The sequence below is a fragment of the Panthera onca genome, chromosome A1 (assembly GCF_046562875.1).
Source record: "Panthera onca isolate mPanOnc1 chromosome A1, mPanOnc1 haplotype 2, whole genome shotgun sequence".
NCBI lineage: Eukaryota > Metazoa > Chordata > Mammalia > Carnivora > Felidae > Panthera > Panthera onca.
The window spans coordinates 117,882,355-117,900,773 of NC_138339.1; the positions used below are offsets into that span (position 1 = coordinate 117,882,355).

At 43.6% G+C, this 18,419-nt stretch overlaps 1 protein-coding gene across 5 annotated transcripts in view; it reads right to left on the minus strand.

The window, feature by feature from the left end:
- The window catches only part of SH3RF2 (SH3 domain containing ring finger 2), a 129,379-nt gene that overhangs the window by 47,414 nt on the left and 63,546 nt on the right, over window positions 1–18,419 (minus strand). For all 5 annotated transcript variants that reach the window (XM_060635836.3, XM_060635837.2, XM_060635835.2 and 2 more), the window contains exon 5: window positions 15,242–15,565. In XM_060635836.3, the coding sequence (XP_060491819.1) occupies window positions 15,242–15,565 (324 nt within the window). The remainder of the gene's footprint in view (window positions 1–15,241; window positions 15,566–18,419) is intronic.

The window sequence follows — 18,419 nt, forward strand, 5'->3', positions numbered from 1 at the left end:
ATTTTTGGACATGGAAAATGGAATTACATACAATTTTTGCATGTCATGGAGAATTATTCTTCTTTTCATTTCCCCCTATATAAAACTGTAAATACCAGGGCACCTGGCTGGCTCAGTCGGTGGAGTGTGCGACTCTTGATCTTGGGGCTGTGCGTCCGAGCCCCATGTTGTGTGTAGAGATGACTTAAAAAATAAAATCTTAAAAAAAAAAAAAAGTAAAACGTTCTTAGATGGTGGGCCATACAAAACCAGGCTATGGACTGCACTTGGCCTATGGGCTGTAGTTTGCCGATCTCCTGTTAGCTTAAAGAAATGAATGTACAAGGATAATTTTCAGGTGCCACTGGTGCAAACAGTTTGGGATGGGTAGTCCTTCTCCTGGTGGCCACCTTCTCTGCTTATGTAGAGAGATGAGAGCCTAGCGAGCCCTTGATTCCAGGCATAGGGAACGTGGCTTTGAAAATAATGGGATAGGTATTCTCCAACCTCATTAATGGCCGGCCCACTTGAAAGTGACCCAGGAGAATGACTGAAATAATGAACTCTCTCCATGACCCAGTGCATGCTGGTTCACATGTTTAGGGTTTGTCTCCTACTGCTTGCCTAGAACTTGGCACATAATAGGGACTCAGTAAATCTTGAATGCCTGGCATGTGGCAGTTACACTATGCTTATGAACGGGACCACAAGGGAGGTGAGACTTCTGTAATCTGTGTCAGCTCAGGTCAAGGCTGAGGTGGCAGAGAAAGGCCTAAGAGCTCAGTTAGGTAGACTGAGCTGAGCCCAGCGAGTGGGGATGATTTATTCACATTTCTGACTCTGCCCTCTGTGTCCTCAGGGTGGCCCCAGACGCGGCTGTGAGAAAGCACACCTTCCCTAGCCCAAGTGTCTGCAGACAGAATGGTGTTTGCAATAGTCTCTGCATATGTAAGCAGGTTTTATTATGTATCTAGTTGTGCAATTTTCCACCAGGGCTTGATTGTTTTGGAGTGGGAAGAGAGGATGAAGGATGGATATTATATGCCCCAAAGCTTATGCTTTGAAATATAATAAACACTTTTTTCTCTGAAAGAAAATGGACCATTTCCTTGGAAGTTTCCTTTTTCTTTTCTTTTTTGAAAACACTGTTCCTCATCAAAAACAAAATTCATGAAGCATTAACAAAAGGTTGTGATAGGAGCTCCTAACTTGCTTTTGCATGGAAATTATCTAAGAACATGGCCCTTTTGTGCCTTCTGTAGAAATCCTCACCTGTGAAAAAGACCTGTTTTTCAGCTTATGCCTTGAGAAAGTATATATAGCAAAGTAGCTTTTTTGCTGAATAAACCCAGGGATGCGCCCTTAGCTCAGTGTAGTCCCCAGATAACGCCAAAGAGGAAGGTATAGAATCACTGAATTATGGATTATGGGCCTGTACATGGATGGCAAACTCATGGCACATGTACCTCCATTTCCTCTTCCTGGGCCCATAACAGACACTGCTACTCAATCCCATCATTCTTCCTAGTAAGCCTGGTTCCTGTCCCAGAACTGCTCCTAAGTTAAGTCAGAATGTGAGAAGCCCCACTCTAGCCGCTTGAGTGGGGAAAGAGCATGGGCTTGGAGGACAGTCAGGCCCAGGTTCTGACCCAATCCTAAAATGTAACTTCTGAGTAACTGTGAGTTAGTTACTTAGCCTCTCTGAGTCTTTGTTCTTCCATCTAAAATGGAAATAATAACATCTATTCATAATACTCGGACGCCAAGATGTACGTAAGACCCTGGCACTGGGTCTGGTACCTGCTACCCATGATGTAAAATTAGCTCCTTGAGCAGAGTGGAAAGTGGGCTTGTTCCAACAACCTACTCAATATATAGCTCCCTCCAACTTCTCCAGCCAGGGACACATTAATCTCTGCACATTTCAATGACAGCACTGGCAAATCTACCCATCCCACCTTTGGAAAGTTCCAGCTTTCTCCAAGGCCTTTATAATCTTGGCTTGTGTTTGGAAAGAAGGGTCTGATGTGGCTACCCAGAAAGGGCATTTCCCTTGCACAAGCCTGATGTTAGCTGCCATCCGTTCTGCATTTACTATATGCCAGGCCCTGCCCTATGTCCATTACGTCAGTGGTTCCCAACTGTGGCTGGTTTTGACCCTGGGGAATATTTGACAATGTCTGGAGACATTTTTTTATTGCCACAACTGAGTGGTGGGTGCTATTGGCATCTAGTGGGTGGAGACCAGGGCTGCTGCTAAACACCTGACCAAGCACAGGTCACTCCCGCCATGCAGAATTATGTGGCCCAAAGTATCAACATTGCAGAGGCTGAGAAATCTCGTATGTGAGTATCTCACTCAATTCTCTAATAGGTCTATGTGAAAGATGCTAGTAGTTTTACCAGTTTAAGATGAAGAAACCGAGGCTTTGCAGTGTCGAGCCACACGGCCAAGGTCATTGTGCCATTAAAGGATAACACTGCCCCATGTGTTCCTGTATACTGTCCTCCTTGTCTCCTGACTGTTGCCCTGTACAGCTCTCTTTTTCTTGCCCTTTTAGTTTTCTGATTTTGGGAAGGGGAGGGGGAGAGCGAGCAAGGGGGTGTGCATGCACATGTGTTGAAGCCCCAGTGGCCTTGGATATCAATTACCCCTGCTTCTGGCTCCCAGAGCTGAAGAGTCTATGCTAAAATTCCTGAGGTACAAGCTTGGCCGCTCTGTCTTTCACCTGGGCAGGGGCAGGTCTCCTGAGTGGCTCACCTGCTGGGATTAATTAGGAAAGTGATGATGTAAAGTTCAACTTCTCATTGGAGACATGCTGAATCAAGGAAGCAAGCTGAGCAGCAAGGTTAATTAGTGAACCTGCTTTGGTCACCAGAAACCAGAGAAGCTTCTCCCCAGAGGACCTGAGGGAGCTTGGGCGGGGTTGGGATCCAAGTGCAGGTGTGGCAGGTGGACCGGGAGTGTTGGCATTTGCCGGCAAGACTTCAGGATAAAGGCAACTGGACTGCCGGAGCTAAGGGGAGGTACTCGTGAGGCCTTGCTTCACCTGTGTTTCTGCTTGTTTGTTTTAGTGAGTTTCGTGCCCATTGTGGGGCTCGAACTCATAATCCCAAGATCAAGAGTCACATGCTCTACTGACAGAGCCAGCCAGGTGCCCCGCTTCACCTGTTTTTGTTTGTTTTTTGTTCTTTAAACCTAGCTGCCTTCTGTCATCCTTCAGTCTCTACCTGGAGATCCTTTTGTCAGGCGGGTTTCTCCCACCTCCCAGATGAAGTGGGCGCTCTCTAACAAACTCCTTTCGTTCCTCATCCTTAGCTCACAGCATTTCACACATTCACAGTCTTGGAATCATGTACGTACAATACTTTGTTTCCTATTGCTCTTCCCTGTGAGCCTGCAGGCTCATAAGTACAGGGACCACGTCTGTCTTGTCCACTGCCTCACGCGTGCCTAGTGCATGGGGGGCACCCAGAAATTTCTTTGTTGGCTGCTTCACTGATGGGTGTGAGGAGCTTGGGCAACCACACAGGGGAGGACGGGGCCCACACAGAAAGCTGAAAGGTATATGCAGAAAATGGTGGACAGGTGGCCCTGCCTCAATCTTCACCTGGTCTCTCATCCCAAGCCATTCTTCCTGGAGTCATTCTTGGCTTCCTTCCCGTGGGTTCCCCCTTGGGATTACAGCTGAGGGTCTGAGCCTAGCAAGGAAAACTGCCCCAGGAGTCCCCTAGATAGAAGCCAAAAGTCATGCCCTTCCCCACTTCGAAATTGTCACTGCTTATCAAGGGAGCATAGGGGCTTTTGGAAGTGTCTGCACTGTGAGGCAGATCATCCTTCTGAAGTATGTGGCTCATGAATGTTATTCTCAGCAAGGCCTCGGGATGGGGGATGGTGATAGCTTCCTGACTTGACCTAACATTAATAGCAGAGTGAACATTTGTTGAGCTATTTACCACTGCCAAACCCGAGCCATTATCTCATGTACATGTATTGCCTTGTTTTATCCTCATAGCAATCTTATGAGGTTAAAAAAAAAAATTACCATCAGCTCCATTTCACAGATGGAAAAATGGAGGCCCAGAGAGATTATATAACTTGCCCCAAATTATACTGCTCAGTAAGAAGCAGAGTGAGAGTTTCATCCCAGATTTGGGGGCTCCCCAATCCCATGATTTCTCACTATACTGCCTGTGCTGAGAAACATTGTTAAAAAAGCTCTTTGCCTCAAAGAACTCTACCTGATACCTGATGGGGCTGAGAAAACTTTGCAGTAGCCAGAGAGAAAGCAGGTCTCTTATGTGATGGTGTGCCTGAGCGCAAGGAGGGACTGCAGCAATGACTGTCATTAACTAATAACAGGAACAGGTTTTCACTGTGTTACCTAGCTTTAGAATGCACTGTTAACTAATTAAGCAACATAATTCTCTATCAGATGAGTTGTATCATTCCATCTCAATAACAAGAAAACTAGGATCTGGAGAGGCCGTGCAGCTAATGGGTGGGAGTACTCAGATCAGATTCTCTTTGGCCTCCCTGGTGACATAATGGCATGTCAGATGATGATGGCACCTGCCTTGTGCTAATAATGGCTACTGCAACCTGGGACTATATGACTCAAGGATGAGACATTAAATGATATGTCGTAAGGACTCCTAATTCTGTCTTAAATTGTAATTGCTTTTTTTGGAAGACCTTGAATCTGTCATAGAAATACCTTTCTCTGCCAGTTTTCTTTTGTATAAAATGAGACAAGAACCTCTCTCATCCCCCCGTATCTGCTAGTAGTTGCAAATGTACTTTAGGAAAGTCAAGTGGAAAAGGACACCTACGTTCTTGAAGATGTTTGGCTCGTTGCCTGCTTTAAGTCAGGGGTTCTGCTCAGTCACACAAATGATGATATATTCTAAAAACTCTGCTTGGAGGAAAGTAGGTAGTAGCAATGGCTATAGGTAGTAGCAGTAACCCTGCATGGAAGGACCTACCCCTTTTGCAGATGAGGACACCTAGGATCAGTGGGGTAAGGTACTCAGTTCGTGGTTACTTCGGTATTAGATGGCAAAGCTGTGGCATGCAGCTTTGCCTGACTCAGAGCCTTCTTATTTGTACTAAGCTTCCTTCCTCTGTAGGGACAAATAAAAACCAAACCAAAACCCAGCAGTATTAGGTTCCATAAGCTCCTTCAGCATTTTCACTATTTACTTTCTCACAATCTGTGTGGTAGGAAAAGTTTTTCCTTGGAACTCGTGAAGTCCTTCATGTTCTGATTTATGTTCTGTTCCTCTTCTGGACCCCAGGAGTTTAAAACCAGTACATAAACCTAAGTTTGGAAAAACAAAATCAACACTCATTCCCACATGAGTCCTGAAGCCCTTTCTTCTTCAGGCTGGAGAAGCCTAGTCCTTTTCTCCTGGCCTTAGCCCAGGGGTGGGATCCAGATATCAGGAGGGGCAGAAGGGTGACCATGTGGCTGAGGAGGCCAGGATGCTGAGGCTGGCCTGAGGGCAGTGATAAGGATGTAAACAAGAAGACTGGCACAGGCAGGCAGCGGGAGATTAGCTCCGCTGGCAGCGGTCAGTGGAAAAAGGGGAGCAGTTTAGGGATGGTAAACACTCCAAGCCAGAAGGTGGTGAGAAGTGAGTCCTGTCTTTGAGCTAGGGAAACGCCCAGGAACAAACAAACAAGAAAGACAGAGAGAGAGAAACAAAGAGAGACAGAGATAGAGGGGATATAGTGGTTGAGGCATGAACTTTGGCTTCCTCAGTATATGCTGAGCACCTATGATATATAGGTTTGGAAATCACTGTGGAATAATTTAGGTACAACTCACAGTATAACATCTTGCACATATTAGCTCTTAGAAAGTAGTCGTCAATCTTGTAGAAGAATTGTAGCTTAAAAAAATTTAGGAGGAATGATAGATTTGGAATGTCACCATTTGCAACCCCAAATGAATGTTCATGAATGGCACCTCAAACCATTAGATGAAAGGCTGATGGGGAACCTTATAATGGGTGGAGAAGGCTGACAACACCTGAATCTAAATAAACTTTAATGCAAAATGAGAGACATTCTTTTTACATGTAAAAGAATGAATTTGGACCCCTACCTCACAACACATACAAAAATTAACTCCAAATGTATCATACCCAAATGTAAAACTATAAAATTCTTAGATGAAAACATAGGGGTAAATCTTGTGGACCTGGATTAAGCAATGGATTCTAAGATATGACACCAAAAGTACAAGCAACAAAGGAAAGAATAGATAGAGTGGCTACCATCTAATTAAAACTTTTGTGCCTCAAAGGATACCACCAAGAACATGAAAAGGCAACCAGAGAACAGGAGAACATTTTTGTAAGTCATATATTTGATAAGGGACATGCACCTAGCATATATGTACATAGATACAGAATTATTTTTTTGGGGGGCAGGGTTATTTATTTATTTTGAGACAGATGGCAGAGAGAGAGGGAGAGAGAGAATTCCAAGCAGTCTCAGGATTGTCAGTGCAGAGTCTGTTGTGGGGCTCTACCTCACAAATCGTGAGATCATGACCTGAGCTGAAATCGGACACTTAACTAACTCAGCCACCCAGGTGCCCCCATAGGTACAGCATTCTTAAACTCAGTTATAAGGTAAATGACCCATTAAAAATATAGCAAAGGATACAAATAGACAGTCCTCTAAAGAATGCATATCCAATAAACACATGAACAGATGCTTAGCCATCAAGGAAATGCAAACCAAAACCACAATGGATACCACTTCATACCCATTAAGATGGCTATAATAGAAAAGGAAGATAATAAAACAAGTGTTGGTGAAGATGTGGAGAAATTGGAACTCTCATAAACCATTGGTAAGGATGTAAAATAGTGTAATCACTTTGGAAAACAGTTGGCAGTTCTTCAAACAGTTAATAAAGTTACCATATGATCGAGTAATTCCACTCCTAGTTGTATAACCATATGAAAACACGTTCCCACAAAAAACCTGTACATGACTGTTCACAGCAGGATTATTTATAATACTAAAAGGCAAAAAAACTCCAGATGTCCATCAACTGATGAGTAGGTAAACAAAATGTGGTATATCCACACAATAGTCTATACAAGGGAATGTTATCAATCGTAAAAAGGAATGAGGTACTGAAACCTGCTCTAACAGATGCACTTGGAAACATAATGCTAAGTGAAAGAAGCCAGCCACAAAGGACCAAAAACTGTGTGACTCCACTGAAATCAAATGAACAGGCAAATCTATAGAGACAGAAAGTAAATTGGTGTTTCCTGGGGCTGAGGTGGGGGTGGCGGGAAATGGGGAACTTGGGGTGATGGTTAAGAGGTGTGAGGTTTCTTTTTGGAATAATGAAAATGTTTTACATTATGGTAATGGATGCATAACGTCTGGATATATTAAAAGTCAGTGAATTGTGCCCTTAAACAAAACAAGACAAAAACCACAAAAGAAGTACTTAGCACTATCCATGAGGTATTCTTGCCAAAAACCAAGTCTGAAGCTGATTAAGCCCCTAGGTGTAGCTACCAGTTTACAGAAAGCACAGGGGAGAGAGGCATGTGTTAAAAAATGCTGCAAAGAGGCAACTAGCAATACCCAGAATGCAAAAATCCAACAAGACACACAACTTGGCTTCTGTAACACATGCATGGCCAAGGACAAGACAAGGAGAGAGAGGGAGCTTGTGGAATAAAAGAAATCTAAGAGACATATCAACCCAATTCAAAGTGTTTACCTCATTTGGATGTCATTTAAACAAACCAACTGTAAAAAAAATTATAAGGCAAATATGGACATGTGAACACTGGCTAAATAAAGAAATTGGGGCAAGTGCTCTCAAAAATAAGTAAATAAACATTAAAAAGAAACCCAAAAGAAATCATTGCCCATTTTCTAATGTGTGATAATGGGATCATGGTTATGTTAAATTCTTAGAAATAAATACTGACTAAAATGTGTAAAGAGATGCTGAGATATGTGTGGATGAAGTGATAGGATGTCTGAGCTATGCTTCAAAATAACCCAGTTGGGGAGCAGGTTCGTGAGTGGGGATATAACTTAAAATAAGACTGGCCCATGAGTGGATAATTGTTGAGACTTGGTGTTATGTATATGAGGCTTCATTATACTCTTCCTTCTTCTTTTACAATGTTTAAAATTTTCCATTACAAAAAAGTTCAAAAAAAAATGTACAGCATAGTGATTGAAGAGAAATCTAAAACTTGACCTCTAAGAAATTTTGACTGCTAAAATTTTTAGTAATAATCACAACAATCCAAATGCTAACCAAGCACTTTACATCCACTTTGCATCTTCTGATTTTCCCAACAACCTTTCGAGGTAGGAAACCCTTTCTGGGTTCAAGGCCAGAGGAGGTTCTCCAGCACAAAACACTCCTTGCCTAGGTGGCTCCTGATGGTTCTTTCCCGGGGAGGGGGGCTGGGATCTGGCAGAGTAGAGGGCAGTAGATGCCCTGTGGTCCCAACCTGTGTCCGTTTTTGCTTTCAGATGTCCACCAGGGAACTCCTGCTAAGGCATTACTGATAATTTATGAGAACAGTTTAAGGGGCTGTCTCCAGCCAGGGATATACTCTTGAAATTTTAACAAATTTCAAGCACCTGTTAGACTCCACACAAGGCACTTTGGGGCAGATAAAGATGATGTGGAACAAAACGGTTTGAGGGGACAGGTATCAATAAAATGGAGCCTTCCCAATTTTTACCCACGACCCTTGGGGACCATTCCATCAGTTCAAGAGTGCTAGGATAACTTAATTTATAAATAGGGGTTTACTGAGTGAAAATTGTGAAGATGGAACATTTATATTGGGAGATATTAACATAAGACTAGAAGCATAGGATCAATCTGTTTCTGTAAACTACCTTAGAAGGAGGGTTAGTTAGAATCTTAAGCATAAATTTGCATTGAGACGGTGTCCAAAGGAAAGAAATTATCTTATTACTAAGTCAAAACCATCTCTCATGGTAGTCCTGAGTACCACGAATTTGGGCTGAGAAACTCCCATCAAAGAGAGAAAAGGTGAGGGTCCGGACTTATAGTTCAAGATGTTGAAAGTTACTTTATCCAGAATATTTCAAATATGGTATTGAATGGAAAGCTAGCTTTACAGACTTCAGAATTCCCCAAGATGTGTCACAGCTCATCTCCCCAGGAGGCCAGGAAAGATGCTTGGACTTGTCATTATCAATGGGATGGAAGAGGTGTGGGGAATGGAATTACACTTTACTGATCTGCCTTTGTCCTTTCTTTAATCAGAAGGAGGGATGGGGATTGGTAATTATTTAAAGATTTGTTTTTAATGTTTATTTCTTTTTGACAGAGAGAGAGAGAGACAGAGCATGAGCGGGGGAGGGGCAGAAAGAGAGAGGGAGACACAGAATCCGAAGCAGGCTCCAGGTTCTGAGCTGTCAGCACAGAGCCTGACACGGGGCTCGAGCTCACAGTCTGCGAGATCATGACCTGAGCCGAAGTCAGATGCTCAACCGACTGAGCCACCCAGGCACCTTCTGTTTTTAAAAAAAAATTTTTTAATGTGGTAATTATTTTAAAAAGTCAGAGGTCTCTGACTTTGTTTTTAATTCTTGAGGCAAAACATGTTATTAGAAACCTTTGATGGGGTTTTGGAAAGTGAACAGTAACATAAATGAATAAAACACCATCTCCTCCCTTAGGAAGTATTCAATATTCGTGAGCTTGGTGAGAAGATATATGTGGGGTATTGACAATACAAAGAAGAATGTGTTATAACTTGAGTAAAAACAATGTGCTGTGAACACAAGGGGAGATATTAATTTTGCAGGGGAGAACTGGCAAAAGGTTCCTTGCAGAAATGATATGCATATAGGGCTTGGGGTGTGGATATGATTGTGACAGGTGAATGCACCAAAAATAAATTCCAAGAGAAACAGCCTTTTGTTCATTGCTCATAATAATGCAGGCACCATGCTGGGTACAAGGACAAAAAGCAGAGAGGTGGCCTAGAATAGATGTACTGTGCTTAAAAATGTCAAGTAGATCAGGCCGCCTGGGTCGGTTGAGTGTCTGGATCAGGTCATTATCTCACAGTGTATGAGTTCGAGCCCTTCATTGGACTCTGTGCTGACAGTACAGAGCCTGCTTGGGATTATTTCTCTCTGTCCCCTCCTCTGCTCATGCTCTCTTTCTCTGTCTCTCAAAGTAAATAAATAAACTTTAGTCTGTCCTCAAATCCTGACTCTGTTTCTAACTTTGAGACTTTGGACAAGTTACCTAATCTTTCTGTCCCCGAGTTTTCCTATTTGGTAAAATGGGCATACCAGTGCCTACTACGAACAGTTGTGAGGCTAGTCATAATGTCTGTAAGTTATCAGTATAGATGCTGGCATTTAGTGGCCATTCAATAAACGGCAGGTATCACTTCTTCTGTGGACTATAGGGAACCACTGGCAGTTTGGGCAAGAGAAGCAGCTTCATGGATTTGGGCTTTCAAGACATTGTGATAGAGGCCATGGCTGGAAGAATGCATGGGGGTGAAGGGGTGGGTGGGGTGAGGTGTAGTGATTGAGCATGAGCTCTGTGAGACCAAGAAGGAGGCTGAAGCAACAGTCTCGGCAAGAGATGAGGACCAAAAGTAAGGTACTGGGATGGAATGGACAGAACCCATGACAATTCAGGTGGGAAAATGAGCTTGCTGACTAACTGATGTAAGAGGTGAGGGAAAGACAAAACTCTGGAATGATGACAGGCTTTCTAGTTGTTTAGCAGTTCCACTAACCTGCATCTGTGATACAAGAGGAGGGGCAGGCTGAAGGTGGGGGTTTAGGGGATTAGTAGGGGGGTGGCAGGTGAGGGTAGGAGATAGGGGGTATACTGAGGGAGCAGAACCTCTTAGGAAGCCCAGCATTAGAGAAAACAAGAATGCCTCATTGTTCTGTGAGTGTGGGAGACAGTGGGCAGGCAGCCTCCACATCGTGAACAAGTGAATTTTAGAATCTCTAGGGTGGGCCTGGCAGTTGTGACTTCAACTGCTCAAGGACATCTTTCTAATGCGTGCCCCATGCACTTGACTTACTCCTTCTAAGGCGTCCCTTCTCAGTGTAGACCTCGAGAGATCATCTTCAGGACTCTCCCAGAGGCCACCTACATGAGTTCCAATCCTCCTACTTAACCTTCTCACCACAATTTCCCAGGGAATCTACTCAGCCTCTTCAGGTCTAATCCTGAATTATTTACGAGTACAGTTGTATTTAGTGCAAAGTTCATCTTTGAGGCCATTTCCTGATGTTCTAGCCAAATGTGTCAGGTGGTTTCCCACAGGTGAGAAGACACAAAGACAACAGGAAAACAAAATTCCTTACTCTGGCTTCTCTTTTCATATACCGCTGTGAACATAAAACTGATACCACTTATATGGAAGATAACCATCAGACCACATAATAAAAACATACAGTGTTGTTCAGTTCAGAGATGGGCAAGAACTTGCCAGAAGCCCTGGGCCCCAGGCCTTGCTCTCTCTTCCTTACCAAGGCAGACTGTCAAGTGTCAGTACCAAATTGGGACCTTCTCGATATCATCAATGGGCTTGGGGAAAATTGGAAAGGAAATGACTTTCTCAGTCTACAGTTCTGTGTGGTTAAATTCTGAGTCTCTGTACTGCTTAAGTCAGTGCGGGTGCCAGCAGGTCCTCAACCCATGTTAGGAAGCCCTCACTCCACTATAGGCAATCATTTATTTTTTTGTGTCCCTGCCAGAGGGCGTTCCTTGATGGTGAGAGTTTACTCTTGGTACCTCATCAGCATACACAATGGCTGGACACAGTTGGTAGTTCATAAAGGAACAAAATGATAGTAAACAAAAACGTTTAGATGTAAAAGACTTAGGGCAAATTCTTTTTTTTTTTTTTTTTTTAAATTTTTTTAATGTTTATTTATTTTTGACACAGAGAGAGAGAGACAGAGCCTGAGCAGGGGAGGGGCAGAGTGAGAGAGGGACACAGAATCTGAAGCAGGCTCCAGGCTCTGAGCTGCCAGCACAGAGCCTGACGCGGGGCTCGAACTCACAAACTGTGAGATCATGACCTGAGCCGAAGTCGGCCGCTTAACCGACTGAGCCACCCAGGCGCCCCGGGCAAATTCTTTACTGGAGAAGGGGGTGGGCAGGGAAGAGAATGCTGGAGGGCCTCGGCGTCTAAAGGGAGTCAGGTGACAAGTCTGAAAGAATAGAGGCTACAGACACCCGATATGAACTGCACTGACATAACACTGTTGCTTGATGAGGTCTCTGTTGATGGCATAGTGTAGTGACAAGAGCGTATGTTCCAGCATCACACAATTCTAGGGTTAATCCAGACTCTGATTGTTTACTAATTACGTGAACTACGGAAAAACTATTTTTTTGGGGGGGCGGCTTAATTACCTTAAAGTAGTGAAGTACTAAAGTACTTTAGTAACTACCTAAAGTAGTGATAATATCTCCCTTACAAAGGCTCTTATCATCTTTCAGGATAGAGGGCAGGACTTAGGAGACTAGCAAATAAAGACTTTGCTATCAGAGTATATCATCCTATCTCTCTATTTCTCTATCCATCAATCATATTAGTCTCAGTAAGTGTTCAAGATGACTATTGTTCCTGTTGTTTTGGTAGTAGAATCCCCAGTAGTCACTATGGTTACGAGCACACTGTAAGCACCCAACAGATGTTTATTGGTTGAAAAAGTTACACTGACCTGTGAGATCTCTACAGGAAATTATTCCTCCTCCAGGCTTTCCTGTCTGAGTATACATCACCACTATCTGCCCAGATGTTTAAGTCAAAAGTCTTGATTTCCTGATTTACTGAGTGCCTATTACAGAGTAGACACTGTGCAGGGTGCTGGGATGGGGAATAGAGGGGAAACCTGAAAAGTTAGATCCAACCTCAGCTCTCAAGGATGTTAGAGGAAAAAGGAAGCAAAAGAACTTGTCATTTGCTCAATGTTTTACCCATCTTTAGATGTAGCTTGTAAATGAAGTATTTTAAGAGCATTTTTGACAACACTTGGGCAAACATGTAGAAACACTTAAAATCCACGGCCATCTGAATTGAGAAAGGCTATTATCAATACCGTGCAAAGGTTCCCTGGGAATAGGATATGCAAATGCCAAATTTTGGAATTCTCACCTCTGTGAAAACTAGGAAGAAACACTATTTTACTTTATATTTTTTAATTAAATTAAAAAAAATACTATTTACTTTAAATCCTGCTAGGATTCTCCACTCTGCTCTAGCCTCTCTATGGATGAGGTAAATGACTGGAAAGAATTTAAAAGGCACATGAAAAATGACTCTTGGCTAAATCTCTTGGGAAACCAACTTACAGCTGAGTGAGGTTGCTTAGATCTTCTGAGTGTGGGCTGTACTTTATAAATATCTACCTATCTCTCTTTATATATAAAAACGGCTTTAGAAAAATTCTGTTAGTCTTTGGCTTAATTGTGAGTCACTAGGCCCCTCATTGTAGAGAGAGAGAGAGAGTGTGTGTGTGTGTGTGTGTGTGTGCACACGCGTGTGTGTGGTGGAGGGAGAACTCTGAGCACAAAGCGTGTATGTACTTGTAAAAAAGCATTTGGAATGTGTGTGTAGGAAGGGAACGTTATAGTTTTTTATGTAAGGAGAGAGTATGTGGAGGGGAAAATGTGTATGTGTGTGTGCGTGTGTGTGCATGTGTGTGTGTGGGCATGTAGTGCAGGTGGTGGGCTGAGGCACGTGAAGAATCAGCCTCTTGGAGATCCAGACAGTGGTATGAGATAGAAAATGTTGTTGATGGTGATTGTTTTCATTTTCGACCAGCATACAGGTCTTTGAGAAGCCCTTGACTTTCTCCTCCTCCTTGTCTTGTTAAAAAGGGATTAGAGTCCAATTAAGTCCTTTAATCCCAAGGTAGAGATTCATGTTTAAAAACAAGATTTACAGCTTTAAAAAAATACATCAGTGCAAGTTGAAGTTTGTCCTTTCAAGCTGCCACCTGCCCGGTTCCAAAGAGTGTTTTCAGCAGAATCCCCAACATGCAGTTGTTCTTAATTACTTTGCCTCATACCTCCAGTCCTTCATCTTTCAAAGTACCCTCCAACCTAAATAGCCACATGCTGTTAGAAGTACTTCTGTTTCTGGATTGCCACAATCGCCCCTTGGTGTATCTCTCTTCATTTGGCAATTCAGTGATTGGGCTGAATAATAATAGTATTAACAGCTAATGCTTACTGGGGGCTTAGCATGTGCCAAGCACTGGCACTGAGCACTTTCCTGTATTATCTTATTAGGTACTCCATATAACAACACGCAGGGCTGGCTATGTGTGTGTGTGTGTGTGTGTGTGTGTGTGTCCATGTGACACGTATAGTCACATGGGGCTCTGTATTGAGAAGGGCTCTTCACTCGGTTTAATGCTCTGCTGTTGATGTATCAAAATTCTTTAAAAAATTTTTTTTAACATTTATTTATTTTTGAGAGACAGAGAGAGGCAGAGCATGAGCAGGGGAGGGGGAGAGAGAGAGAGAGATACAGAATGTGAAGCAGGCTCCAGGCTCCGAGCTGTTTGTTAGCACAGAGCCTGACGTGGGGCTCGAACTCTCGAACAGAAAGACCATGACCTGAGCTGAAGTCGGACCCTCAACCAACTGAGCCACCCAGGGGCCCCTTGAAATTCTTAGTCATTTTTGAGCAAGGGGCCTGCATTTTCACATTTCACTGGGCCCTGCAAATTATGTAGCCAGTCCTGAAAACACCCAGTAACCCACAATTTCTCTTTCCCTCTTTTCCTTCCTTTCCACATGATGCCTAAGACATTGTCAGAGGATAGAATGGAACAGTGAATCTCTAATCATGATGCCAAAACTCTCTCTAGGAAATGGGTGCTATTGTCTCCTGGGAGAGAAGTTCTTTATGGGACGGGAACTATGTCATGGCTTTCATCATGGGAAAGCACAGTGTCTGTGAAGATCTCGCAAGTTGTTTAACTCCTCTTGGCCTCAGTTTTCTTATCTATAAAATGGAGAGAACAGTAATAGTACCTAACTCAAGAGGCTGGTTCAAGGATGACATGGAATCATGTGTCTACAGCTCTGACATATAATATACACATTAGTTGTTATTAGTGCATTATGGATGCTCAGCAGGTACTAAATATCCAATACTGTTTATGACATGACATCACCTGCCTGACTCCAAAGTGCCCTTATCCCAGGGGTTTGTTTCCTACCTGCCCCACAGAGCTGGGAGGAACATCTCCTTTTTCCATGTGCTGGGTGATCACAGAGGGGTTGCTGGAGCTGATGAGCACTGGGGTGCTGATCTCCACCATATGGCGCCCCGAGGGAGAATGGACCATCCTGTTGAGAGTGTTCAAAGCTGTTGTGATGGAGAACTGCCCGGGCCCCTTCCTCCTGGACCCAGGGCCCCTGCGGAGGGTGGACGTGGTGGTTGCTTTGCCTCGGGAGGATGAGGGTACCAGAGACAGGTTCTTTGTGCGGACCGATTGACGGCCTTTGTTCTTCTCTAGGAGGTGTCTTGCAGTGAGGTTGGGCTGAAAACACAGAAGGTCCATGAGAGGTTAGTCTTCCTGATCTGGTGTGAGCAGCTAAGTCCTACCCAGGCTAGTCTGAAGCGAGTTCGGATGCCGCCACCTCAGCCATCACTCTTTGGTCAGCTTCCTCCTTTTATCGATATGTCCCAGCTACTTGGCTGCATCAAGAAATTTTGACAAGTCTCTTGCAAAGTAGATATTGCTCTCCTTCCTCACTGAGGTCTCCAGGGGTTAAAAATAAGTCATGATACTCTTTCCTGATCGGGAGCACTCTTCCTTTACCCATTTCTCCCAGGCACACCCTCCCCTTTTCCTCCTTCAGCCACTCCTGAATGCCACTGCGTGGGCTGCAGCTTCTATACTTTTCCACCATGGCACTTGACACAACACACTGCAATCTTTTCCTTCCCCCACTGGACTGTTAGCTACCTGATGGCAGCGAGCTCATACATGTTCGTCTCGGCCCTGTCCCACAGCGGATGCTCAGTGAGTGCTTGTGGAATCACACATGGATGGACTTGGTCAAGTTTTCTCATCTTATAAGCATTTGAACCATAATGTAAATGTATTTGGGACTTTGAATCTTTATGCTACTTTTACTACTTTCTTTAAACACTTTTAACTCCTCACATTTCTCTCTTGTTCCATGACTCTTAGTCTCTAATATGCTGGTGTATGGAGAAAGAAAAGAAAAGAGAAGAAAAAACATAAGTGCAAGCCCTGATTTGTAGAGTTTCCCAATTTCTACGGTGCAAATACCTACCAATGGTTTAACAACTAGCTAGCAAAATTTCTGAAAATATAAAAACCAGCTCTGACAATCTAGTACCAGCTAGGTCTAGCACAGCCACCAGCTGTGTTATATTTTGGGTTCAATTCCTTTGGAAGGCTGGAATACATGGACAGAGTTGTCCTCCAAAGCCATGTGTCTCATTCCACTTTACAGATTCAACTATAAAGATAAAAGGGAATTTTCCCATTTAAGAAGGTTTTAATGACAATATGCAGATGATTAACATAGCCAAGATAGAAAATTTTATTTTATTTTTAAATGTTTATTCATTTTTGAGAGAGAGGGAAAGAGAAGGGGAGGGGAGGGGCAGAGAGAAAGGGACAGAGGATCCAAAGTGGGCTGTGTGCTGACAGCAGCCGGCCCCATGTGGGCTTAAACTCACAAACCATGAGATCATGACCTGAGCCTAAGTCAGATGTTCAACTGATTGAGCCACCCCAGGCGTCCCCCAAGATAGAAAGTTTTTAAAGAAGATACAATTTCTACCTCACAAAGCTTGTAATACTGTGCAAAAGAATCATTGAGTAGGGGAAGGGGCATTACTATGTCCAGTTTATTTTATTTATTTAAAAAATTTTTAAAAATATTTATTTATTTTTGAAGGAGAGAGAGAGACAGAGCGTGAGTGGGGGAGGGGCAGAGAGAGAAATGGAGACACAGAATCTGAAGCAGGCTCCAGGCTCCGAGCTGCCCGTACAGAGCCCACTCAGAGGCTGATGGGGGGCTCGAATTTACAAGCTGTGAGATCATGATCTGAGCTGAAGTTGGACACTTAACTTAATGAGCCACCCAGGTGCCCCTATTATGTCCATCTTATGTATGTATGTATGTATGTATGTATGTATGTTTATCTTTGAGAGAGAGAGACAGAGAGACAGAGCCCAAGTTGGGGAGGGGCAGAGATAGAGGAAGACACAGAATCTGAGTCAGGCTCCAGGCTCTGAGCTATCAGCACAGAGCCCAACGCAGAGCTTGAACTCACAGACCATGAAATCATGAGCATGGCTGAAGTCAGATGCTTAACTGACTGAGCCACCCAGGTGCCCCTATTATGCCCACTTTAAAGATAAAAGGGCTGTGGCCCGAAGGGGTGACTTATAAATGGCACAGCCAGCAAACAGACAACCAAACAAGAAAATATCAGACAGAAGTAAGTGCTTTGACGTGATAAAGACGGGTTGGGGGAGGCGCCTACTTTAGATGGGGGGGTGGGGTGGGTCAAGGAAGTCCCCCTGAGAAGGTGGCATTTAACCGAGACACAGATGACAAGAAGGAACTAGCTGTGCAGAAGGTTGAAACTAGACCACTTTCTCACACCATTCACAAAAATAAACTCAAAATGGATAAAGGACCTGAATGTGAGACAGGAAACCATCAAAACCTTAGAGGAGAAAGCAGGAAAAGACCTCTCTGACCTCAGCCGTAGCAATCTCTTACTCGGCACATCCCCAAAGGCAAGGGAATTAAAAGCAAAAGTGAATTACTGGGACCTTATGAAGATAAAAAGCTTCTGCACAGCAAAGGAAACAACCAACAAAACTAAAAGGCAACCAACGGAATGGGAAAAGATATTTGCAAATGACACATCGGACAAAGGGCTAGTATCCAAAATCTATAAAGAGCTCATCAAACTCCACACCCGAAAAACAAATAACCCAGTGAAGAAATGGGCAGAAAACATGAATAGACACTTCTCTAAAGAAGACATCCGGATGGCCAACAGGCACATGAAAAGATGTTCAACGTCGCTCCTTATCAGGGAAATACAAATCAAAACCACACTCAGATACCACCTCACGCCAGTCAGAGTGGCCAAAATGAAGAAATCAGGAGACTATAGATGCTGGAGAGGATGTGGAGAAACAGGAACCCTCTTGCACTGTTGGTGGGAATGCAAATTGGTGCAGCCGCTCTGGAAAGCAGTGTGGAGGTTCCTCAGAAAATTAAAAATAGACCTACCCTATGACCCAGCAATAGCACTGCTAGGAATTTATCCAAGGGATACAGGAGTACTGATGCATAGGGGCACCTGTACCCCAATGTTTATAGCGGCACTCTCAA